The 26,617-nt window shown below is 46.9% G+C and overlaps 1 protein-coding gene across 1 annotated transcript in view; it reads right to left on the bottom strand.

Moving 5' to 3' along the window:
- Tbcd (tubulin folding cofactor D) overlaps window positions 1-26,617 on the bottom strand; it is a 148,507-nt gene that overhangs the window by 425 nt on the left and 121,465 nt on the right. The window contains exons 24-38 of the mRNA XM_048366218.1: window positions 26,552-26,614; window positions 25,575-25,651; window positions 22,756-22,837; window positions 17,782-17,900; window positions 16,744-16,835; window positions 15,654-15,794; window positions 10,961-11,044; window positions 10,158-10,316; window positions 9,938-10,076; window positions 8,749-8,870; window positions 7,030-7,107; window positions 3,908-3,997; window positions 3,197-3,284; window positions 2,096-2,205; window positions 154-238 (exon numbers count right to left, since the gene is read on the bottom strand). Of these exons, the coding sequence (XP_048222175.1) occupies window positions 154-238; window positions 2,096-2,205; window positions 3,197-3,284; window positions 3,908-3,997; window positions 7,030-7,107; window positions 8,749-8,870; window positions 9,938-10,076; window positions 10,158-10,316; window positions 10,961-11,044; window positions 15,654-15,794; window positions 16,744-16,835; window positions 17,782-17,900; window positions 22,756-22,837; window positions 25,575-25,651; window positions 26,552-26,614 (1,529 nt within the window). The remainder of the gene's footprint in view (window positions 1-153; window positions 239-2,095; window positions 2,206-3,196; window positions 3,285-3,907; window positions 3,998-7,029; window positions 7,108-8,748; window positions 8,871-9,937; window positions 10,077-10,157; window positions 10,317-10,960; window positions 11,045-15,653; window positions 15,795-16,743; window positions 16,836-17,781; window positions 17,901-22,755; window positions 22,838-25,574; window positions 25,652-26,551; window positions 26,615-26,617) is intronic.

The following is a 26,617-nucleotide window of genomic DNA, read 5'->3' as shown; positions in this document are numbered from 1 at the left end:
TGAAGAAGACACAGGGCCCTCCAGGCCGTGGGAGGAGGCACACAAGCCTTCTTCAGCACACTGCCACCTTTGATGAGCTGACCCTGACTGTGGGGCCCAGAGTGTTCTAGACATTGGAGTTCAAGAGGCGGGCAGCGGCATGGGATGGGTTACCTTGGGTACCAACTGGGGTCTAGGCACAGCGAGGAGGTCACACAGGCGGTTCCGCTGCTCTCTCACCGCAGGGAGCTTCGCATCCCTGAGGAGGAGAGGAAGCACCAGACATAAGTCTGCACAGGCCTCAGGCAGCAGTAGCCTGCGTAGTGCACAGAGCCCCACTCAAGACACAGGGTGTGGAATGTGTCTTCACAGAGCAAGCCTGGCCCTGCAGAGGGGCTTGCCAGAGAAGAAGGGTGGTCCTGAGCTCTGCTCAGAGGGTTTCAGAAGTCATTGACAATGATATTCGGCAGTGCTATGCAAATACCCAGCGTGTTTTTCTTTTGTAAAAAGCTATTTTTGAGGTCTCTGGAATTATCTAGCAGGATAAAGCTCCTCCATCTAGTTCTCCTTCCATAGGAGGGGTGGTCCTACCCAAGTCCTCCTGACTGACATCAGGCCCTTCTTCCATGTTTGTTAAGGATAGTTCAGGTTTTGACCCAGAGTGTGCCTCAAAGGTCTTAAAAATGGGAACCAAATGGGGAAAAAAAAAAAAGGCATTCTTAGTGCTATATTTTGGCCACTCAGCTGTCAGCAGGTGGCTGAGCTGGGGTCCTGCTATAGCGAGGAAGCCCAGTGGGACATCGATGGACACTGCACTGCTGACGACAACAGACCTGTTGCCAGCATTCTGGGGCTATCAGTGTCTGAGGGAGCCAGCTCCTCTGCTCAGCCCACCTAGCTGTGCTTCCCAGATACCCACCTGACTGCCAAGCCCAAGTCTTCCTCTCCAGAACAGGTAGCAAGCCTGTGTCCGGTGCAGAAATACAGGTGTGTGACTGTATGTATAGATACAAGTGTGGGATTGTGTTGTGTGGATATGAGTGTGCGGTTGTGACTATGGATAGGATGTATTGTAACTGTGGTTAAAAGTGTGTGGCTGTGACTGGATAAGTGTGAAATTGTTACTGTATTTGTGGGTACTACTGTATGTATAAACCATATATGTGGATACAAGTGTGTGGTTCTGACTGTATATGTGGATACAAGTGGGGGATTGTAACTGTGGTTCTGAGTTTGGGATTGTGACAAGAGTGAATGTAGTTGTAACTACATGTAGATACATAATATACAACTATATATGTGGATACGAGTGTGGGATTGCGACTATATATGTGACAATGAGTGTGTGTGTCTGTGCGCGCGTGCGAAGTGCCTGCATCACAGAAAGAGTTGCTTATGTGCTGTCATGGTCAGCCACCAGAGTCACCATTCCCAGCTACTTCTAAACCCAGGCCCCCATATGCTGGCTGAAACAGGCTCTGGAGCAGAGGAAGGAGACTTCCCTTCCCAAATTCTTATGAACCTCTTATGGCCCTCCCAGGGCCGCAGGACCCTCACAGGGAAATGCAGGGATGGCAGCAGCTGTAGGGACCACTTGAGTCCCTCATGTGCCAGTGCCTGCATGTCCTGCCCAGGACCAACAGCTTTCCCTGTATTTCCGGTGCCCAACATCCCAAGTTTTATTAGAAACACTCATTCTCCAACATCCTTAGCCACAGCAGTGCCTGATTGGCATTACAAGAGAACCACACTGGCCTCTGACAGGTAGGGGTCTGAACCACCCATCCTTTCATTTACAACAAACTATTGGGAGGAAAAAAAAAAAAATTTTTTTTTTTTTTTTTGCCAGTCCTGGGCCTTGAACTCAGGGCCCAAGCACTGTCCCTGGCTTCTTTTTGCTCAAGGCTAGCACTCTGCCACTTGAACCACAGCGCCACTTCTGGCTTTTTCTACATATGTGGTGCTGAGGAATCGAACCCAGGAGGACTTCACGTATGTAAGGCAAGCAGTCTACCACAGCCCCTGGGAGACATTTTTAGGCTGAATGTCATCCTACTCAAATCCGGGAGGTAACAGGGCCTTTCCCTTTTCCCCTCATCTGGGGAGCCCCACTCACCAGGCCGTGTCACTGAGCACCAGCATGACCTCATCCACGGCATCGTCACTCACCACACCGCTATACATGAGCACCATCTCGTAGAGCTGGCTTGCTGCAGCCTTCCGGATCTGGAACAGGGACAAAGGCTGTCATTCAGGGTGTCAGCATGCTTCAAAGCCTTAGGAAAGGACGGAGTTGACCTTGAACCTTGATCCAGAAAGACCCTGTACCAAGGGATGTGTTGGTAAGGGAAGAACAAGTATGAGGTAGGGACTCTCACAGCACAGGCAAGGTGGCACACCACCGGGACAGGTAGCTCGCCCACACCTGGGAATTTACCATTTCTCATGGTACCAAGTAGGGTGAGCCACCATTCCACCTCAGAGACAACTGTACTATGTGGAAATCACTCCTGCGTTTGAGGAGAACACCATCTTTGGGTGATTAAGAGTTACTTAGTGGGGGACTGGGAATATGGCCTAGTGACAAGAGTGCTTGCCTTGTATACATGAAGCCCTGGGTTCGATTCCCCAGCACCACATATACAGGAAATGACCAGAAGTGGTGCTGTGGCTCAAGTGGTAGAGTGCTAGCCTCGAGCAAAGAGAAGCCAGGGACAGTGCTCAGGCCCTGAGTCCAAGCCCCAGGACTGCCCCCCCCAAAAAAAAAAATTACTTATGGGAATCTTGAGAAATCTAACCCTGAGTACAAGCTGGGTCTCGATGCCTGGTGCTGCCCCCTGCAATGGAGCCTTCAGCCTGGGACTCTGTGAAGTCCTGGACCTGGACTGGCAGGGCCACACTCTCAGCAGCACTGTTGTGCCTGGTGCCCAATGCCCACGTTTGTCCACACCAACCTGGGGCAGCTGATTTCCAGGACCTGGTTGTGGTCCCGTACATGGGACCTGTCTCCACAGGTACATTATCACACTCCATTTTAGAGCCCCCTGCGTCAACACAGCACTCAGCTGGGTAGGCCTTTTGAGCAGTCTATGTTCCAGGCAGATGCTCACCACGAGGAATGTGTGGCAAAGCTGATGTGGCCTAAGATCCAGGCAGACACTCATCACCAGGAGTGGGAAGCAGAACTAACATGGCCAAAGTCCAGGCAGACACTCACCACAGGGAATGGGTGGCAGAGGAGGAGCAGGAGCTGCAGAAGGACCTTGTTCCTCACATCGCCATGGAACTGCACCATGCCACAGAGCCTGCAGAAGACCCATCAGGGTGATACAAGGTTGCATGGAACAGAAAGCCACCCACGGATTTAACAACCAGCCCACAAGCTGAGTGCACAGGAAACCCAGGAAGGACATGGCCCAGAGCCCTAGGCATGCATGGGTTCACACTTAGGTGTGTACACCTACATGCACGTGCCTACAAACACACTTCTGTACACACGTGTGCCATGTTAACCAGTGTGTGTGCACATGGGCATTGTATATGTGTGAATACCAGACAAGGAAGCAGACCCCAAGACAGGGAGACATCTCAGAGGGGATCAGCGAGGAACACACCCTGCCCATGGCAACCCCCTGGCCCTTGGGAACCTGTGACACCATTGAGATGGTCAGTGTGTCATAATGGACCATCCCTGAGCTTTGCAGATTGGAGCCTGAAAAAAATGCCCAGTGTTACGGACGGCAGGCTCCTCATATCAGGACAGCACTGGACACACCCCACTCCTATTGTGCTGTCCCCAGGGAGAGACCTTTCATGACTGTTGTCTTAAATGCACACCTGATTTTAGATAGGTTTAAGAGTAAAAAACAACCTACATCTCCCACCAGGAGCCACTAAGCCCTGGACGCCAGGAGCATTTACAACTCACACTGCAATGCTTGCCCGAAGTTTCTGGATGTCTTTGGACTTCTTTATTTCTTCTTTACAGAGTGCAAGCAGCCGCACACAAAAGGGGTGGCTGGAAGAAAAACACATTATTCTAGAGAGGCGCCTCCCTGGAGCACATGCCAGAACTGGGAGCTGGCACTACCAAGTGACAACAGAACTGACTCGCCTGGGGTTGCCCGGCCAGGTGACAGGAACTACTTTGGTGGTCCTAAGTAAGTAGAGAGCAGATGCCCACCTGTCTCATACCTACAAGCCACCTAACTGCACCCTCCCACCACCCACCCCTGGTCAGCCATGGTGTTTACCACAAGGGCAGGCTGACCTTAGCAGATGCTCAAGTGACTGACCTCAATGAAAAAGGCTGTGCCCAACAGATGCTGTGGCTGACTGAGACCATGCAGTGCCCTTCCTCTGTCTATCTCTGCTGGCCATGGGGGCCTGAGTGGTGGACTGCTGCCCTTCAGTTGATGACAGCAGCACCCAACCAAGCCCAGTTAGAGGAGGGCACACTTGTCTCCTGGCAGAGCGGCACAGATGGTCTCCCCCAGCACTACCTGGAGTTGCCACCCCCTGACCTGGTTTCTCTCTAGCACCCTGCAGATCCCCGAAAGGTTTGCCAGGGCAGAGTGGCCATCACGTCACTGAGGGCACTCTGGTACCTCGCCCACCTGTGTGCTCAGCACAGCCACCCCTTGTCCAGCCCCCAACCACAAGCTTCTGGTAAGGCAAGTCAGAAGTGATGAGGCAGAGAGAAGACAATATGAAGTACAGAAGAAGGAGGTGGCAGCAGACAGGGCGATAATGATGGATTTTCCAGGCAAGGACGGTTTTCTAGGGAACCTGGCTAGGCATAAAGGAGGCAAAAGGAAAAGCCAGATGGAAGCACAACTATGATTTTGAATAGCAAGATAAAAGCTGAATTCTGCTTCTTCTGAAAATAACTTTGGGGTAAAACAGGAGCATCACCCTGCACATGTGGGCTGTTTGTCCAGGCGGGAGGGCAAGTAGGGGATTCCCCCAAAATGCAGAAATGAAACAAAGTAACAGAAACATAGGGAATCTGTACTGAATAGCTCATGGAATACAGTGAATTCAAAATAAGCATTCATGGAACAAAAGAACAATAAGGGGTAATGCTATGTAACTCCAGAAGGAAGTCAAACTCACAAGTCCTAGTGTTACTGGCAAGGTCCAAGGAGGAGGCCAGAGTATTGAAAATCAGACTTTGTTAACTCAAGGTATGTCATTTAATTTCTAGGTAATCACTAAGAATACAGGAAGAGTGACTGAGGAAAACCGATGGAGAAAAATGATTCTATTAATCAATTAGAGGTCAGAGAGAAAGGAACAGAGAGCAAATGTAGAACGAATGGTAAAACATTTAAATGTTTCTTTAAATGGTAGCTTTAAATGGTACATGATTTAATGAGATAAAGGCCCAGTTAAGTGATAGACTGTCAGGCTGATTTCCACAAAATCATGTATACTGTTAATAACATATATATGTATGTGGAAAGAAAAAAGTACAAGTGCACAATTAAATTAAAATCAACAATACAATACAAAAAGTGTAAGCAAAAAAACTCCAGAAATTAAAATGGTCATCATGTGATAAAAAGATTCAATGTTAAATCTGTATACCAGAAGCACAGCTTTGAAATCCATAAAGCAAAAATTAACAAATATAAGGCAAATTAAGAAATAAAAAATAGCTATATAACAGCAGTATTTTTTCCACTACTTTTTTTTTTTTTGGGGGGGGGGTAGTCCTTGGGCTTGGACTCAGGGCCTGAGCGCTGTCCCTGGCTTCTTTTTGCTCAAGGCTAGCACTCTGCCACTTGAGCCACAGCACCACTTCTAGCTTTTTTCTGTTTATATGGTGCTGAGGAATCGAATTTAGGGCTTCAATGTAGGCTAGGCAAGCACCCTGCCGATAAGCCACCTTCTCAGTTCTTTTTTTGTTTGTTTGTATGTCAATACTAGGGGCTTAAGCTCTCCCCCCCACCCCCACCTCCAGTGGATTGCTGTACCACTTCAGCCACACCTCCACTTCCAGCTTTTTGCTGGCTAATTGGAAATAAGAGCCTCCATGACTTGTCTGTCCCATCTGGCTCAGAACCATGATCCTCAGATAGCCTCCTAAGTACCTAGGATTATCTTGTAAGCAATGGGTACCCAGGGTATTTAAATTTTTTTAAATCATAAAATTACCTATTTAAACTTGTTTTCCCCTCCATGTATGGGTCCTGAGGCTTGAACTCCAAGCCTGGGCAATATCCCTAAGCTTTTGTGCTCAACCCCATGAGCTCCACTTCTGGCCTTTTTTCTTTTTCCAACTCTCCACAGCCATCAAAGCCTGAAGACTAATGGTTTACTAAACTGACTCCAGTGCCCTTGGGAATTATCTCCTACATCTTGAGCTCCTGATAGGAGTGCTTTGTCTCTAAGTGAGCTGGTTGCCATCCCAGATACTCTGGAGGATGCAGACTTGTGAATTCAAGGCCAGCCTAAGCAACAAGCAGGACCTTGTCTCAAAAAATAGCCAGCGGTGCTGGTGGCCCACGCCTGTAATCCTAGCTACTCAGAAGGCTGAGATCTGAGGATTATGTTTGTATGGGTTTTTTTGTTGTTTGTTTTTTGTGTTTTTGTTTTTTTTTGCCAGTCCTGGGCCTTGGACTCAGGGCCTGAGCACTGTCCCTGGCTTCTCTTTGCTCAAGGCTAGCACTCTGCCACTTGAGCCACAGCGCCACTTCTGGCCGTTTTCTATATATGTGGTGCTGGGGAATCAAACCCAGGGCTTCATGTATATGAGGCAAACACTCTTGCCACTAGGCCATATTCCCAGCCCCTGAGGATTATGTTTTGAAGCCAAGCAGGGCAGGAAAATCCATGAGACTCTTATCTCCAATTACTCACTAGAAAACCAGAAGTGGTGCTGTGGCTCAAAATGGTAGACTACTAGCCTTGAGCAAAAGAGCTCAGGGACAGCATCCCAGCCCCGAGTTCAAACTCCAGGGCTAACAAAATAAACAAATATGAATAAAAAATTAAAACATGGATGACATGGGCTTTACCAACCAGCAAGCCCTGAACAGATCTCACTTTTCCTCGGTGGTGAAAATGTCAAAGCACCCATTAGCCAGCATCTGGTCCAACATCTTCAGTAGCGACACAGATACCCTGAGGGGAGAAAATGAGCAAGCATGAGACCCTACCCACTTGCCCAGGAGCTACAAACACCCAAGGAAGAGGCAGGCAGGACTACTCCAGGGGCACAACTGTTCAGGCTAAGTCCACTCCCCAGATGCACTTAGCTGAGGCAGTCCCACTCCAATCTTGGTGTAAGAGCCTAGAAACTAACGAGCAAATTCTAGAGTTCTCATGGGAGCACAGAGGAAATGTCAAAACAACGATGAAAAACTTCAGCACAGAGCTGGAGCAACACGGCTTATCTGAGAAGGCACACTGACAGCTAAGGTGGGGAGAAGGGGGTCCCACTGCAGCGATGTGGAGACAGCAAGGCACAGAGACCGCATTACCTGCAGCACTAACAAGGTACAAAAGCAGTGCAGAGGTCTTCCCCGCAAACAGTGCTGAACAACTGCATCCCCAGTGCAAAACTGAAACAAGCATGCATCCTCAGTGTCCCACATATGAAACTCAAATGTACATAGGGCTAACTATGGAACCTAAAGCTATGAAACTTATGGGGAAAAATTAGAAAATCTTCCTCAGATACAATATGAGTGGACATACTGGAACTAACTGAAGTATGAAACATTTGTTCCACAAAGCTCAAGAAGTAAAAAGACAACCGGGGACCTAGACACTGGCAAATGATGGATCTGACAAAGGAACTGTGCAGGACATGTGAAGGAAAACCTCAGTTAAACAGGTCACACATACACAAACACTTCCAGCTGGTGGACAGGTGCATGTGGAAGTACCAGGAGTGCAAACTTAGCCCACCAGGGCTAAGCACCCAGCACAACTGCTACGTGAGAAGCTGATCACAGCAATATTAGGGAGGGCAGGTGCCTCCAGGCCCCGTGGCCTTCTCATGGGAGTAGAAACCTGCCTGGCAGCGTTTCAAAGCTAAACACTCACTCCTGTAACCGAGCTGTTCCAATGCTTGGGCTTTACCCAAGAAGAAAGAATATGCAGCCTCAGACCCATCCACGAGTTTCCTCGGCAACTGTCATGCTCACCCATGATGGGCCTGACTGCCACCAATGGGCCATCCAATAGATGGTGCTGACCAATGAAGTGCCCAAGGACTCACTGCATGGCTCAATCTAGATAAAATCCTATAAAACACAAGCTCAGCCTCTGCCACAGACAACTGGGGCTGCTTGGAGATCAGTGGCCAGGACTCCCAGGGGCAAGTGGAGGCCACCCCAGGGCTGGCACACGTGTGCCAGCAGGATGCACCATGCATTTCACGTGTAATTTCCTGTCTCTACCCACAGCCAGGCAGCTGAGGGGACATCCCCAGTCCCTGCACACATTACCCATGCTGAGGTCAGGGCCCATGGGGTAAAGAGTTAACAAAAACATAGAGCCAAAAATTCTGCTTCTCAGAAACCTGCTCAGACTCGAGGCCGCAGAGCTGCCACTTGGGGGCCCATGGAGCCTTTCCACAGCAGAAGTCATCTTCTGATTCATCTGGGTTTCATGTTATGAGCTCTCTCCTTCCCACACACAGACACATCTATTTTCTGCCAAAAGAGCCAGTGGGAGGAGGGCCCAGAAGCCAGGAGAGGCCCACCAGTGCACCACCTGCTACTGTGCCCGGGGCCTCTGGAGACAGATACCACCTACCGATCGTTTAGGAGGTTATCCTCAAAGACGCGCAGGATGCTCTCGCCAAAGGCCCCCAGGTCTCGTGGGTCTTTCTGAATCCTCTTAATGTACTCAAAGAGGCTCTGAGTGGAATGCTTGACCTGCAACACCAAGAAGCTGACAGGTAAGGCCAGTGCTGGCTGGCCAAGTGGTTGATGGTTAGATGTCTGCCACCAAGCTGAAATGACAATGATTTACAAAGACAGGAGCATCCTGCATGCAGGAGCTCCGTGGCCACTGTGGTACACAATGGGTCCAACCCTCGACAGAAGTAGGCCAGCCCTCAGCAGGACACAGCCAAGGCCCAACACTGCCCCACACCTTCACCAGGACACAGCAACCAACAGTGGGGCTGCCATAATAGCAGGTGCCAGCACTGCAGGTTCCACAGAACCTGAAAAAAAACCTACATCATCCTGCACAGGGACCACAGGCCCTGGAAACTAGACCCCAACAGCAGTGAGGGGCCTGAGGAGAACAGACAGAAAACCAAGAGCAGGAGCCCAGATTGCTAGCTCAGTCCAACACCATAGAGAAGGCAAAGGGTGACAGGTAAGCCCCAAGGCCACCGTGGGGCTGGATTAGACATGAAGACACATTCATCCCGAGGACAGTGAAACATCATATGGAGAGTGACCAGTGTGTGAGAGAAGACCTTTACCTGTGAGAGACGTAGGCAAACGTGCATTGGGGGTTGATATAGGCAGACACGCAGCAGGGGAGGAGAGATGCAGGCAGACAGGTAGCAGGGGTTGGGAGACGCAGGCACTCATGCAAGAAGGGATAAGAGACACAGGCAGACATGCAGCCAGGGATGGGAGACGTAGGCTACAAAGGCCAAAAGCACTGGTGCCACCCTACCCATGTAGATACCCCACAGTGGAGCCCAGGGCTGAGGCCCCCAGAATACAACCATCTCCACTGAAAACACAGGTTCTGTCTGCCTTTCCCAGGCTCAGCCACATGGGAGCTATTCTCCAGAGTCCCTTCAGGACATGGGTAAGAAGCTGGACTCCTGACCATAGGCAAATGACAGAGAGAGCGGAGAAAGACAAGGAGAACAAGAAACCAACCAAAGCAAAGATAGGACATGAGCCCAGCAAGACCATGCAACCTTCCTGGATAGAAATGCATCAACACCAGCCCACCATACCAGGTACCTCCTCACCGTTGAGTCTGTCAAGCCACCCACAGACACAGCCAGCCCCAGCAGGATGTGGTAGCGGTAGGTGGGCAGCCCCAGGAGCTGGGTGATGAGAGGGAAAGCCTGGGAAGGCACCCTCCAGTTCACAGAGGCCATGGCGGACCTGAAAGAGATTGAGTTCCTTGAGGTACTTCAAGGGACCATTGGGTAGAGGAGGTGGCAGGTGTGCCCCAACAGTACCTACCTGGGAAACAGCTTTTCTAGCTCTTCTCTGTGGGGCACATGGGGGATGGGGGGACTGTCAAAGTGCAGGAGTGTCAGGAAAACATGGGCAGCATGAGCACGAACCCGGTCAATCTTCTCACTTGACTGCTGGGCAAGTGAGCACATAACACGCTCACATCTAAAGGCAAAAGGTAAACCAAGGGCAGCCCCATTAGCATACAAGCAATCTCACTGGACCTACCACCACATCTTGGGAGCCACACAGCAGAAGCATGTGAATGCTGCCAAGATCTTGGGAAGGAAGGAGCAAGAGCTAAAAGAAGGATGGGTAAGAGGCTGGCAGACAGGAGGATGGGATGAAAAGTCCATCTGAGAACAAAGGGAGGGCAGAACAAAGGGAAGGACAGGAAAGACAAAGAAAAGGAGGGGTGTGGGGGAAGGAGAGGGACCCAGATGAAAGGTCAGGAAATGCTGTAGAGCAGGTACCTGGTAGGCAGAACCCAAGGCCTTGGCAAGAAACCTCAGCTATAAGAACTGATGGAGTGATGGCGGCCCATCCTGGAAGGAACCTCAGGTATAGAACCCCTGAGCCCAGAAGCTGCCCTGGCCTCACCTGCCAACGCTGTCAGAGGCCACACCAAAAGGCAGACTGGGCTGGTGAGTAAGGGAAGGCCCAGAGCCTTGCCCTAGAGCACTGAACAGATGGAGAACTCTGGCCACAAGCCACAGGCTGTGAAGGGTTGGAACAAAGGCCTGAGATGCCAATCTCAGAAAATGTGTGCCCATTTGGGGCGGTCTAGGCTGGCCTTACCCAATACTCACACAGGGGCCTCAAGCAGGGTGGGCTGCATCTGCACAAGCAGAAGCATCAGGTCCATCAGGCTGGTCATGGCGGCTTCACGGACACTGCAGGAAAGGGACACGTGGGGACAGTCAACGTGGGCCTGGGATTCCTGACATGCCCCACCCAGCACACATGCCAGGATGAAAGCAGTGCAGAGCCAAGAGGCTCTTACTTTGGGAGAAAGTTCCAAAGAGCCTCCCAAGTTCCCTGTGCACTGTGGCAGTGAATGTGGAGACCTGCTGGCCACACACAGGCTCCACTTCAGGAAGCTCACACACAGGGTGAGTTTCGGAGATTATAAAAATCCCACTTCAGTAGGAAGCGTCAGCGAAACCCAATTCAAGCAGCTGGCAGCCCTTCATGTTCTGTCTCCTGCACTGTGTCGATCAAGAGGCTTCATGTTTAACACCTGCAGAGAAACTGGACGAGTCCCAACAAAGCCATGAGAGTGCACACAGGCAGAATGCTACATCCCACAGCCGCACTAGCAAAGCACCAGCCCCACAGTGTCTCCCTGCACAAGGCTCAGGTTCCCTCTGGCCTCTGAAGCAGGCACATGGCTGCCTGGTCAGACACTAACGGGAAGGCTGGGGAGCAGCCCAGTAGGACACCTGCTGCAGCAGAAGCATGGGCTATGCAGCAATGATGCAAGGGGGGCAAGGCAGAAAACAGCCACTAGAAACCTTCTAATCCTCTGCTGTCCAAAATCTGAGAGGACTCAGGTTCTGAGAATACCAGGGTTAGTGAGGCTAGAACACAGATTAGCAGAATTTGTTTATTTTTGTTATAATTTTATTGTAACGGTGATGTACAGAGGGGTTATAGTTACATGAATCAGGGAATGAGTACATTTCCTTGTGAACAGTATCACTCCCTCCTTCATTCTCTCCTCCTGACTTTTCTTTCCTCTCCTGACTTCCCTCCCCCTAAAGTTATATAGTTAGTTCATTTCCAACATAGTGTCTAGTAGGTTTCACTGCTCAATTGGTTCACCTTCTGTCCTGCTTCTGTACTTCCCCTTCCCCTCTCCAAATTAGATAAACTTATATACAAGACTAAGGGTACAGAAATTAAAAACAGCAACAGAAGGGAATAAAGAGGAAAAAAGAAAAAGAACTGAAAAGAGTATAATAAAACGCCTGTTACCTCCATATCTTGGCCTTCATTTTGATAAGCACCATTTTATATGATCTTATGCTCATAGCTATTGAGCCCTTTTGATCCTCTCCTAAGAATATCCTCCTTTGTCCTCTCTATGTGATTGTTTAGATTGTTATTTAATCATATCCAGATGTAATTATTTCTCTTTTGCTATCCATTGGGTTTATTTGTAGATTTATAGGCACATGGAAATGATGGAAGCCATGCATCCTATGTTTCTTTGGGTCTGGCTTACTCCACTTCATATGATTTTTTTCCAGGTCTTTCCATTTCCTTATGGAATGGGCCAATGCCATTCTTTCTAATGGAAGCATAGAATTCCATTGTACATACATATTACATTTTCTTGATCCATTCATCCACTGAGGGTCATCTGAGCTGGTTCTTGGCTTGGTAAACAATTCTGCAATGAACATGATTGTGCTGGTAGCTTTAGTGTTTGTGGTCAACTGGACAGTTGCCCAGAAATGGGATTGCTGGGTCATAAGAAAACTCTATGTTTAGTCTTTTGAGGAACCTCCATACTGCTTTCCAGAGTGGTTGAACAAGTTTACATTTCCACCAACAGTGTAGTAATGCTCCCTTTTGGCCACATTGCCCACCAGTATCTGTTATTATTAGGTTTCCTGGCTGTTCAAACTGGGGTGAGGTGCAATCTCAATGTTGATTTGCAGTTCTTTTATGGCAAGAGATATCTAACATCTCTTCGTGTATCTACTGGCTATTCTAATTCTTCAGAAAAGTCTCTCTTTAAGTCTTTAGCCCATTTACTAATTGGGTTGTTGTTTCTTTGAGGATTTGTTTTTGGGAGGTTTCTTTTCTTTTTTATTTTTTGGCCAGTCCTGGGGCTTGGACTCAGGGCCTGAGCACTATCCTTGGCTTCTTTTTGCTCAAGGCTAGCACTCTGCCACTTGAGCCACAGCGCCACTTCTAGCCACTTTCTGTATATGTGGTGCTGGGGAATTGAACCCAGGGCCTCATGTATACGAGGCAAGAAATAAAGCTCTTTATTTATTTGTTTGTTTGTTTATTTATTGGCCAGTCCTGGGCCTTGAACTCAGGGCCTGAGCACTGTCCCTGGCTTCTTTTTTTTTTTTTTTTTTTTTTTGCTCAAGGGTGGCACTCTGCCACTTGAGCCACAGCGCCACTTCTGGCTGTTTTCTCTCTCTCTATATATATATATGTGGTGCTGGGGGATCGAACCTAGGGCTTCATGTATACAAGGCAAACACTCTTGCCACTAGGCCATATTCCCAGTCATTTTTTGAGTGGAGTATATTTTAGATATCCTTATCAGATAGTAAAGATCTCCTATTTTGTGGGCTATTTATCTCACCAGCTATTTCCTTTGCCATGCAGAAACTCTTCAGTTTGAAGCAATCCCATTTATCTAATCTTTCTGTGATTTGTTGTGATTCTGGATCTTTACTTAGCAAGTTTCAACCTGCGCCAAGGAGTCTTAGTGCATCCCCTATTCCCTTCCTGTAATATTCCAGGGTACCTGGTCTTACTTGAGGAGTTTGATCCTTTTGGAGTTAATTCTAGTGCAAGGAGATATATAAGGATGTAATTTCAGTTTCCTGCACACGTATAGCCAATTCTGCCAGTACCATTTGTGGAAGAGGTTGTCTTTCTTCCATCCTGTGTTTTCGGCTCCCTTATCAAGTATTAAGTGACAATAGGTCTGTGGGTTAATTTCCAGGTCTTCCATTCCATTGGTCCTCAGGTCTATTCTTGTGCCAGTACCAAGCTGTTTTTATAACCATGGCTTTATACTAGAGTATGAAGTTTGATAGTGATATTATTCCTCCAGAACTTTTGTTCCTGCTAAGGATTGTTTTTGCTATTTGGGGTGTTCAATTATTCCACATGAATTTTTGGATTGTTTCTTCTATGTAACTGGAGAATGCTGTTGGGATTTTGGTGGGTATTGCAGTGAATTTGTAGATACCTTAGGGAAGTACTGCCATTTTCAAGTTGTCAAATTAACAGAATTTAAGCAATTGAAGAAACCAAACCAAAAAAACTGAACAAAATGAACAGAGCTTTAGGACCTGCCTAGGATGTAGCGAGTGTCTAGGATGCCCAGACAATGAAAGCAAGGTAATATGATGGGACAGAAAAATCAAGAAATAAGACTCAGGATGGGTGTAGTGCGTTCATGCCTGTACTCCCCACTACTTAGGAGATGGAAAATGGCAGGATCGCAGTTCAGGGTCAGCTCGGGCAAGAAGACCCTACCTAAACAAAAATGCTGGCCATGGTAGCACACCTGCCATCCCAGTTAGTTATGCAGGAAGAATGAGTGAAGAGTTATGGTTTAGGCCAGCCAGACAAAAAAAATTAAGATAACTAAAGTTTAAATAACCAAATCCAAAAGGTCAGCAGTCATGGATCAGGTGACTGGCAAGCACAAGGCCCCGATTTTAAATCCTAGTACTAAAAAACACCAAACAACACAAATAAGGACCAAACAACCCACACATAGAGTGACACGACTGTCTTTCTTTTCTACTACCCTTTAGTCACCATAAAGCCAGCTTCCTTCCTATCATCTTAAAAGAACACTCTGCTTGGGCTGGGAATATGGCCTAGTGGTAAAGTGCTCACCTCGTATATATGCAGCCCTGGGTTCGATTCCTCAGCACCACATATATAGAGAAAAGGCCGGAAGTGGCACTGTGGCTCAAGTGGTAGAGTGTTAGCCTTGAGCAAAAAGAAGCCAGGGACAGTGCTCAGGCCCTGAGTTCAAGCCCCAGGACTGGCAAAACAAAACAAAACAAAACAACAACAACAGAAAAGAACACTCTGTTCAGTCTCCAAGAAAGCACAAGGAAGAGACACACAGTGGCAGCCCATCCTCACACACTCAGACAGCAGGTATTTCTGCAACCTGAGCAAGATGCCTACCCTAGAGCAGCAGGAAAGAACTGTCGGGCAGATCTGGCTACAGATTCCTGGGTCTTGCAGAACTGACAAGTACAGTTCATAATTACCCACTCAGGACTTCAAAGCAAATAGTCCTCAGGAGTTTCTGCCAGGATATGACACCCATCATTTCAAACCTTGATTCCAATCAGGAATCAAGGTAACTTGCAGCTGAACCTCTGGAAACCCTCAACTCAGAACAAAGATTCTCCAAAGCACCAATTTCCTCCTGAAATGCTAGATCACAGCAGTTCTCACAGACCTGGGGCTTCCATGTTTTCACCAAGAGTACTGTTAGAAATGAACTTAGCATTGGTAGTTGAGCTTCCAGCTAGGGCTGCAACACAACTCAACAGAACACTGCATTTCCTAAAGCGAACTTCAGTAAAGAGGAGAAGAGAGAGAAACGAGGAGCAGGGAAGCCATCCCATGGACATGTGGACATGAGGAAGCACAAGGTGCGGCTGGGGGAAGGACTGCAGTTAGGAGGGTCTGTTCCAATCATCTGAGACATGGGAAACGCGGCCCAAAGCCCCATGCCTCAGGGGCAACAGATTGCAGGGACATAGATGGTGCCCTTACCGGGATCCCACATCTCCTCTGCTGTCTGTGGTGTAGTCAGACATGCAGTCCAGCAGTGTAGTGTAAATCTCAGAAACATTCTCTCTGCACACGGCTTCATCAGGAGGCCCCTCTGCTTTTACACCAACAGCCTGGCAAATGCTAAAATTACAACGTACAAAATCAATACTGATGTGTGTCAGCCCATGCCTCATGTCAGTGTTCTGATAAGACTTCTAAAAGGAACACTCAGCACTATCAGGAGCCTTAACAAACTAAGTCACGCAGGGTGCCCTTGGCATGCAAATGGGAATGGCTGTGGAAGCACATTCTACAGTCCCCATGGTCGGTAAGGTGGCCAATCCTCCTCCCTTCTATCCCAACAAGGGGGTTTGTGCTGCTGTAGGAGGCTGGAAAGAGGCAGACGTGGCAAGCCATGAACACTGATTCCACAGTAGGAGGTTGCTCCAAACACAGCTGCAGGCTTCACATTCCTTTGCAGCCTCACGCTGAGGCACATTCCCTAGGATTGGGGACAGAACCCAGGACCCAATACATGCTACGTAACCTGTCTACTGCTGAGCTCCACCAGCTCTATGATGCTTTGATTTATTTGCTGGTTGATTGGGTCAGTTCGATATGAAGTCTCACTCCAGATGTTCCCCAGTTTCTTTTCTGTTTGTGTGCTGGAACTCAGGGCCTTGGACTCTTGCTAGACTTTTTCACTCATGGCTGACACCCTCCCACTTAAGCCACACTTCCAGTCCAACTTTCTGACTGGTAAACTGGAGATAAAGAGTCTTTGGCTTGGAACCATTACCCTCAGATCTCAGCCTCCTTAGTAGCTGAGATTACAGGCATGAGCCACTGATACCATCCTGTGTAGCTCTTAGTTCCTAGTAGTAGCTACACGAGGAGTTTAATGTATGTTATCACTAACAGCACACAACTGCCACTAGGCCTTCCCAGACTGGAGATGCTCCCTAGCACCAAAGGAAAGGAAAAAGGGAGGGGGAGAGGGAGGGGCTAGAAAACCAAGGATAACAAAGTACCTCTAGGTCTGTTCTGCCAGGTGCCACAGTCTATGGCAGGGCCATCATTACTCACTTACCTTGAGATTGCCCTCAAGCCATCCCTCCGAGCCTCAGCAAAGCTCACATCCTTAGGTGAAATGCAGGTGACTGCTCTTAGTCCAGCGAGAACCTAAAGGCAATGGAATCCCCCAAAAAAGTGTCACTACAAAGCGAGAGTGAGTGTGTGTGTGTGTGTGTGTGTGTGTGTGTGTGTGTGTGTTGTTTTACTTTGTGAGACAGACTGAGGTGGGAAGGACAAGGAGGAACACAAGCTCCAGGGCCAGGCTGGGTGCAGGTGGATCACTCAGACCTTCTCAGGAAGCACAGGATAAAACCAGGATATGGAGGTGAGAGAGGTGGACATTCCTGAGAAAAGCCAAGGACAGAAGATCCCCAGACACTGAGAAGGGATGACCAACAATTTGGTGCAGAAGAACTAGTAGGTAAGGCATACCCAGGAGTAGACAGGGCAGTGTGAGAAAGCCAGACCTGTGGAGGCAGAGGGGGCCGCAGGCCGTCTGGGATAAAGGCCTGGCAGTGGCCCAGCCTGGGCCTCTCAACGTGAGGCTCCTAGCAGTGGACCATGCAAAGGCAGCACCTTGGCAGAGCTAGACAGGGCAACAGTGAGGCTGAAAGCATGCAAGGTCCCTGTCCCAGCACACTCACAGGAAAAGGCTAGGCCTACTCCCCTCTATTTAAGCTGCCACTGCTCTGGGGTATAAGGTGAATTCCAAAGGGAGACAAAATGTCAGTGTGTCATGTGTGCTCCCAAGCGACAGGCACAGGATATCTGACACTTGGCAGAGAGACCACCCTGGCTCCACTGCCAGACTGCAGTGTGGGGAAGCAAGTTCTCATCCCGATAACCACAGCGTCCCTCCAACAGACCTGAGGGCAGCTCTCTGAGGGCTGTCCTACCAGAGCAAGTCAGCCAGCCCCCTCAAGACCAGGCTGGCTGCCATGGACTGCATCAGAATTCATTAGCAGCCAGATGCATGCCCACCCACACCACACAAATGTTGACTGACCAAGCGAGCCTGCCCCACCTTCTGTCACACCTGCTTATAAAGCCTTACCTGCTGCAGATGGCCTTGAAGAAGGAAGCTGGGGAGGGCACCCAAGGCTGACGAGAAACCACAGCGAGCCATTTCTTGGGGACTCTGAAGCTCAGCAAGGTACTGTGGGATCAATTCCCCTGGAAAGAAGACATGTGAAGAGAGTGCCCTACTGCCTGCCCTGAAGAAATGCCAGCCGGACACTCAGATAACCAGGGCCTATGTGAAAAAATGTTTTTTAATAAAAGGAATTTACATAAGGGGGATTTTGGTCTACTTTGGGAGTACCAGGGCTTCAACTCAGGGCCTTACGCTTGCTAGGTAAGGACTCTACCACTTGATCCTTTTTGCTGTCATTATTTTTTGAGCCGAGTCTTCCATTTATGCATAGGCTTGCTTGGACAATACTCCTCCTATTTACACGTCTTCCACAGCTAGTATAACAGGCAGGTTATGCCACTGTGCCTAGTTTGTTGTGCTAGTGTCGACACGGGAGTCTCAAGAGCTTTCTACAAAGCTGGTCTTCTACCATAATCCAAGTAGCTAGGAGTATAGGCATGAGTCACTGCACTAGACTAATAAAATGATGTAAGATGTTCCTAAGCGATTTTAACCACATGGTTTTGTTTTTTTTTTAAATCTAATCTGCATGAGGGACAAGGTAACAAACAGTACAAGAAATGTATCCAATGCCTAACGTATGAAACTGTAACCTTTCTGTACATCAGTTTGATAATAAAAATTTGGAAAAAAAATAAAAAAATAAAAATAAATAAAAATAAAATCTAATCTGCAAGTGTTGTGAGAATAGCTGACACATTTGTACTTGCATTTCATTCACTGAGAGCTTACTGTGGAAATACAACCTCCTCATAAGGGAGAGAAAACGGCAGGCACATCTGTAGTCTCATCTTCACTCACTAAGAACAAGACCTGTGGAGATGATATTCTCCTTGTCAATGGACAACAGAGGTGGGACAGGAACACTGGCAGGAATAGAAAGTATAAGGGAGAGGCAGAACTGAGAGGCAAGGGAAGAACTCTGAAGACAGGGAGCGACTCTGCAGGTAAGGGTACAAGAACAGGTGCTACCAAGGTGTCCTGTGTGCTAAAGCCCAGGTTTCAGGTCACCACTACTGGGCTACAACAGAGAAGCTGTGTGATACTACACTAAACCCTAGCAAAGCTCTGCCCCCCTTAGATAGTAGAGCAAGAAAACACAGTGGGAGGGCAGCGGAAACACACACCAAGAACTTCTCACTCAAGGCAAGAGGAAGAAATGGAATGGACCAAAATAGAAAAGGAAGAAGTCAAACTACCCCTAGCTGCAGATTATATAACCTATACCTAAAACCCCCTAAAGATGCCATCCCCAAAAACCTAGAGCTGGTGAAGACCTTCAGCAATGTCACAGGATTCAAAATCAATACACAAAAATCACTATCTTTTCTGTACACCAACAGCAAACAGAATGAGAAAGAAATTAGGACAGCAACTCTACTCACAATAGCTGGGGGGGAAAAAAACACCTAAAATACCTACTAATAAGCCTACCTTGGAGGTAAAGGACCTCTATAATTAAAACTATAAAATGCTGAAAAAAATCAAAGAAGACATGAAAAGATGGAAAGACAACCTATGTTCTTGGATTAAGAGAATCAGTATTATGAAAATGTCCATAATGCCAAAGGCAATGTACAAATTTAATGTAATATCCATCTAAATTTCAATGTGATTCCTTACAGAACTAGAAAAGGCAATCTTGAAATTCATATGGAAGCCAGGCGCCAGTGGCTCATACCTGTAATCCTAGTGATTCAGAAGGCTGAGATTTGAGGATGGTGGTTAGAAGCTAGCCAGGTCAGGGAAGTCCATGAGACTCTTATGTCCAGTAAATACTCAAAAGAGCTGGAAGTGGTGCTGTGACTCAAGTGGTAGAATGGGAGCCTTGAGCAAAATAAAGAAATCTCAGGGACAGTGCCCAGGTCCAGAGTTCAAACCCCAGGAAGGGGGGAGGGGTAGATCATAGGGAAGAAGGAGGAGAGGTGTGGCTCAAGTGACTGAATGGCAGCCTTGACCAAAAATGCCAAGATAGAGTGTGAGGCCCTGAGTTCAAGCCCTAGTACTGGCAAAATAAAAGAGGGGGAGGGGGATTGAAATTCATATGAAAACACAAAAAGCCTCAAACAGCCAAAATAACCCTGAGCAAAAAAAAAAAAAATACTACAAAGCCATAATTTTAAAAATTAAAATAAAATAAATAAAACCTTGGTACTGACTCAAAAACAATCCTGAAGACAAATGGAATGAATTTGAAAACAAACCCACACACCTACAACCAACTAATATTTGTTGGAAAAAGAATAGCCTTTTCGGGGCTGGGGATATAGCCTAGTGGCAAGAGTGCCTGCCTCGGATACACAAGGCCCTAGGTTCAATTCCCCAGCACCACATATACAGAAAATGGCCAGAAGCGGCCACTGTGGCTCAAGTGGCAGAGTGCTAGCCTTGAGCGGGAAGAAGCCAGGGACAGTGCTCAGGCCCTGAGTCCAAGGCCCAGGACTGGCCAAAAAAAAAAAAAAAAAAAAAAAAAAAAGAATAGCCTTTTCAACAAGTGGTATTAGGAAAATTGGATTTCCACATGCTTAAGAATGAAACTGAACCCTTATCTCTCAACCTGTACTAATATTAATTCAGAGTGCATCAAAGACCTGAAACCTTGATACTACCATAGGAAGGAGTAGGGGAAGTACTAGAACGCATAGACAGAAACTTCCTGAGTAGAATTCCAAGGACTCAGCAAATAAAACTGGCAAATAGGAATGCATTTAGCTAAAGATCTTCTGTACAGTGAAGGATATTGTCACTAAACTAAAAAGACAGTGAACATAGCATATCATTGCAACATATCTAATGAAGTTCTGATAACCAGAATAAACAAAGAAACAATACCTCAGTTGATAAATAGGGAAAGAAGCTTAAATAAACATTTCTCAAAAGTAGAAATTCAAATAGCAATAAATAGATGAAGAAATACTCAACATACCTGGCCCATAAAGGAAATAGAAATCAAAATAACATTGATATTTCATCTTACTCCAGTTAGAATGGCCATCAAGAATATAAATATCAAATGATAGTATGTGAGGAAGAAAAGACACTAAAGCACTGTTGGTGGGAATATGAATTATTGCAACCACTATAGAAATCAATATGGGGATTCCTCAAAATAGTAACCATACAACTATGCTATGATCCAGTAATACCATTCCCGGGCATTTATCCCGAAGATTGAAAGGCAAGACAAAAGGAAGGTACTTGTATATCCAAGTTCACTGCAGGACTATTCACAGATAGCCAAGTTATAGAAATAGCCCAGAAGCCCTACCACAGACAATGGGATCAATAAAGCATGACTTAAACTGGACACCAGTGGCTCATGCCTGTAATCCTAGCTACTCAGCAAGCTGAGATCTGAGAATCATAGTTCCAAGCCAGACCAGGCAGAAAAGTCCCTGGGAGACTCTTATCTCCAATTAACCACCCAAAAAACCAGAAGTGGGGCTGGGAATATGGCCTAGTGGTAAAGTGCTCGTCTCATATACATGAAGCCCTGGGCTCGATTCCTCAGTACCACATATATAGAAAAAGTTGGAAGTGCAACTGTGGCTCAAGTGGTAGAGTGGTAGCTTTGAGCAACAAGAAGCCAGGGACAGTGCTCAGGCACAAGTCCAAGCCCCAGGACTGGCAGGAAAAAAAAAGGGGGGGGGGGGGAAATCCATGATTTCACACACACACACACACACACACACACACACACACACACACACACTGGAAATTTATTCAACCATTAGGAAGAATGAAATTATGCCATTTTCAGGGAAATAGGTAGATCTGGAAAAGAGCATACTGAGTGAATTAAGTCAGACATAGAAAGACAAAGTATGCATGTGGATCACAGACACAAAGCACAACCTTCCATGCAAACGACACAGGGATACAGGACCAACCTAAAGAATAGTACTGTAGGGGCTGGGAATGTGGCTTAGTGGTAGAGTGCTTGCCTAGCATGCATGAAGCCCTGGGTTCGACTCCTCAGCACCATATAAACACAAAAAGCTGGAAGTGGTACTGTGGCTCAAGAGGTGGAGTGTTAGCCTTGAGCAAAAAGAAGCCAGGGACAGTGTGCAGGCCTTGAGTCCCAGCCCCAGGACTGGCAAAATAAATACACAAATAGATAAACAAGTAAATAAATAAATATATAGAATATACTATAAAATATAGCACTCCATAACGGGAACCCTTGGGAAAATGAACAGACAGTTAACCAGCAAGCTGAAACATTTTGAATGAGTGATGGTTAAGAGGAGGGAAATGAATATAAAATAATGGTGGATGAATATAGTCATAATACTCAGTATACATATACAAAAAAGAAAGTAAGAAACATGAAAGACCCTGAGACTCTTATTTCCCATTAACCACCAAAAAAAAAAAAAAAAAAAGCTAGAAATGGAGCTTGGCTCAAGTGGTAGAGTGCTAGCCTTGAGCAAAAAAGCTTAGGGACAGTGCCCAGGCCCAAGCTCCAGGATTAGCACCCATCCCACCCCCACCCCCGCAAAAAAAAAAAAAAAAGCCCTGCTAAAGTGAATAGTCTGTTTCCACAAGACCAGTAGTAGCACAATGGACAGGAACATGTATTCTGGCATTCTAGCAAAACCTCTTGTTCAGTAGTGAAAACCTTTGTCAGGCAGCTAGGCTCACCTAACCAGCAAAGCATACAATGTCCTTGGAACCTGTATGAGCCAGTCCTGTGACTGCTCCTCTGTAGCCAGTCCCTCCCCCTCCCCCAGACCAGTGCCTAATCAGCAAGATCCCATGAGAGCAACTCAAGAGGTTTAGATAGGCCTGCATCCATGTACGCCTCCTGGCTCCACCTCCATCCCCTCCAGTGATGTAGCTTCCAGCTGAAGGCTGGCCCCTCAGTTCACTCACCTGCAATGGCAGGACCCACCTCCCCAGGATCCTTCCTGTAGTATTCTCTGGAAAGAGCAGCTAAGGCTGAGACAGCTGTGTCCTGAAACAGAGGATATCAATGTATAGAGCTATGCAATGAAGTCCCTGGCCAAAGACACCAGGGACATTCTGATATCTAAGCAGAGTGACTATGTTTAAAAACCAGTCATGTCACCCTCACACTCTGGTTTCTCTTCAAGAATATAAAATTTTCACCTTCTACCAAATTATATCCTCTCTAATACATCTATGCATTGACATCTGTCAGATATACTGATCACATTAAATTTGCTGTACTTATTTTAAAAAATAGAGAGCTTGGTAATTTCTTCCAAAAAGTGTAAATCCCCCTTCTTCTAATACAGCCTGGCTAATAATAAATGCAGGGTTGAAGTAGGCTCACTTGAGCTGTACAGGGCCTCATATAGAGGACCACAGGGTCTCGGGCATCAGAAACAAGAGAGAGTGCTGAGCAAGGAGAATGAGACCAATTCTGGTCCCTGGAAGCCATGGCAGAACAAAATGGCACTACGCCACACAGAGCAGGTCCACCAAAAAGCTGGAAGTGGAGCTGTGTGGCTCAAGTGGTAGAGCAGTACCCTTGAGCAAAAAAAGCTGAAGGACAGTTCCCAGGCCCTGAATTTAAGCCCCAGGACCAGCACCAAAAAGAAAAGGGGGGGGGGGGGCTGGGGATATGGCCTAGTGGCAAGAGTGCCTGCCTCATATACATGAGGCCCTGGGTTCGATTCCCCAGCACCACATATACAGAAAATGGCCAGAACTCATCTCTAAAATATATGCAGAACTAAAAAAATTACCTTCTTCCAAAACAAAACTGCAAAGAACCAATAGCCCCCTCATCAAGTGGGCTAAAGACTTGCAAAGAAACTTCTCTGATGAGGAAATGAGAATGGCCAATAGACATATGAAAAAATGCTCTACATCACTGGCCATAAAGGAAATGCAAATCAAAACAACATTGAGATTCCATCTCAACCCAGCAAGAATGTCATATATCAAGAAAACTAATAATAACAATTGTTGGAGGGGATGTGGCCAAAAGGGAACCCTACTTCATTGTTGGTGGGAATGTAAACTGGTTCAGCCACTCTGGCAAGCAGTATGGAGATTCCTCAGAAGGCTCAATATAGAACTCCCCTATGACCCAGCAGCCCCACTGTTGGGTATCTACCCAAAAGCCCACAAACAAAATCACAGTAATGCCACCAGCACAACAATGTTCATCGCAGCACAATTTGTCATAGCGAGAAGCTGGAACCAACCCAGATGCCCCTCCATAGATGAATGGATCAGGAAAATGTGGTACATTTACACAATGGAATTTTATGCCTCTATCAGAAAGAATGATATTGTTCCATTTGTAAGGAAATGGAAGGACTTGGAAAAAGTTATACTAAGTGAAGTGAGCCAGACCCAAAGAAACATGGACTCTATGGCCTCCCTTATTGGGAATAATTAGTACAGGTTTAGGCAAGCCATAGCAGAGCATCACAAGGCCCAATAGCTATAAACTTAGAAACAAATAAGAGGATGATAACTGAAATGAACTCCATGTTATGGAAACAAGTGATATATCACAGTTGTAACTACTTTCAACGTCCTATGTGTATGTGTAGTTTCTATTATTGATGATGTTTTGTATCACCTTCCTATGTTTGTACCTACACTATCTCTGTAATCTTATCTGAGTATATTGGAAACCGTGTTTACTGGTATTAGAAGTAGGAAATTCAAAGGGAATACCAAATTCGAGAGACACAGGGTAAAAAAAGAGAAATAACTACAAAAGCAATACTTGCAAAACTGTTTGGTGTAAGTGAACTGAACACCTGGGGGGGTAGGGAAAGGGGGGGAGGGAGGGAGGCATGAGGGACAAGGCAACAAACAGTACAAGAAATGTATCCAATGCCCAACGTATGATACTGTAACCTCTCTGTACGTCAGTTTGATAATAAAAATTTGAGGAAAAAAAAAAAAAAAGAAAATGGCCAGAAGTGGTGCCGTGGCTCAAGTGGCAGAGTGCTAGCTTTGAGCAAAAAGAAGCCAGGGACAGTGCTCAGGCCCAGAGTCCAAGCCCCAGGACTGGCCCAAAAAAAAAAAAGAAAAGAAAAGAAAAGGGGAGTGGAGGGGTGAGTATCTCTGATCACAAGGCACTCAAATTGGACCAAGAAGACAGTGCCTATATCTCATAGAATGAGAAAATTACTTAAGAAACAAAACAATTAGAAGGAAGAGGCCAGCCCAGACATAACACTGAGATAAGCATGAAAGACACATTCTATTCCTTATCTGTATCCAAAGCTTGCCCACACCAGAAACCAGGGCTCACAGCCTGCAAAATGTTTTATGTATCACAACTCTGTTAGTCCATGGCCACCTGTTCCCCAGAACATGGACACAACTCCCTCACTGCATGTACCCAGGCTGTCTAGACTGCAGTTTACTTGTGTGCATATGAGCACTGTAAACAAACTTCCAAACTTAAAATTCCTGCCACTCACCAGAAAGCAGCCTCCATCCAAGAAAACTGCTATCTATGTGGAACAACTTGGAGGTAAGGATAATTAGTAAGACCAAAAAAAGTTAGCATTCTAGTCACTGGGGGCCACTTAGGCTTCCTGATTATAAATCTGGTAGCAGGTCCATGCCAAATTCCAAATGTGAGGATAACATTAATCGCACAAAAGGGACTTGTGATGCACACAGACCTCTGAAACAGGCACCAACATCACTGTCACTTGCCATGTAGGGTAAAATGGGACTCGTGCCCAACGCACCTTGATCTGTTGTCTAGAATGGCTTGAAATGAGGTGGAGACTTCTCAGAGTGTCGTCTATCAGCCACTGCCAGCCACCTGCCAAAGACATAAAGACAGTGTCTCACAACACGTAGTTGTACTTAAGCAGAAGGAGCCTCGGGGAGGGATCTAAGGAGACTTGAGTGAGCTCTACTGCTCAGAAGTCCATAGGCTTTCTAAGGTGTAGGAGACCAGGAGAGACCTGCTTCAGACTGCTGCAAAACCAGGGGTGGCAGCACAGGAAATGCCACTGTGGATTCAAACATTATAGTCTCTTCCTAACTCTCTCCTGGTCTCCACGGATGTAAACCTGAATATTCAACTCAATTGCAGTGGGGGCGGGGAAAGACTTACTCTAGTCAGTTAAAAAAAAACAAAAACCGGGCTGGGAATATGGCCTAGTGGTAAGAGTGCTTGCCTCACATACATGAAGCCCTGAGTTCGATTCCCCAGCACCACATATATAGAAAATGGCCAGAAGTGGTGCTGTAGCTCAAGTGGCAGAGTGCTAGCCTTGAGCAAAAAGAAGCCAGGGACAGTGCTCAGGCCCTGAGTTCAAGCCCAGGACTAGCAAAAAAAAAAAAAAAAAAACCCTCAAACTGGAGAGCAGGGCAGGTTTGGGCTCAGCTACCTGCTGCTGTGTGGCCCCTAACCCTGACTCTGGCACTCTGGTGACCCAGATTCTAATGTATCTGCCAGGGCCATAACCACTTGCCCTGGGTACATTGTGACAGGCTGAGCCACAGCTGGGTGCTGGAGAAAGGACAAGAAAGGGACCTCCAGCTACAGGGAGAGGACCACAGGACTTCATAGTGGTCTCAAGACAGGTCTTCTAACACTGTGACCTTCTAATCCCACTGCTTTATCAACCATGCCAACAGGCTCACTTTTTACTTTGTAACTTGAAGCAGTTGCATAAGAAAATGCTATATGCACTGTGGAAAGGGAAGCACTTACCTATGACAGGATCACCTTTAAAAGGCATACTGGAAAGTGATAAGTTCTGTATTAAAATACACACTA

This window comes from Perognathus longimembris, chromosome 17 (genome assembly GCF_023159225.1).
Source record: "Perognathus longimembris pacificus isolate PPM17 chromosome 17, ASM2315922v1, whole genome shotgun sequence".
Lineage (NCBI taxonomy): Eukaryota > Metazoa > Chordata > Mammalia > Rodentia > Heteromyidae > Perognathus > Perognathus longimembris.
Note: the sequence above shows the minus strand (reverse complement) of the source record. Positions and strands in the feature narration are given on the sequence as shown.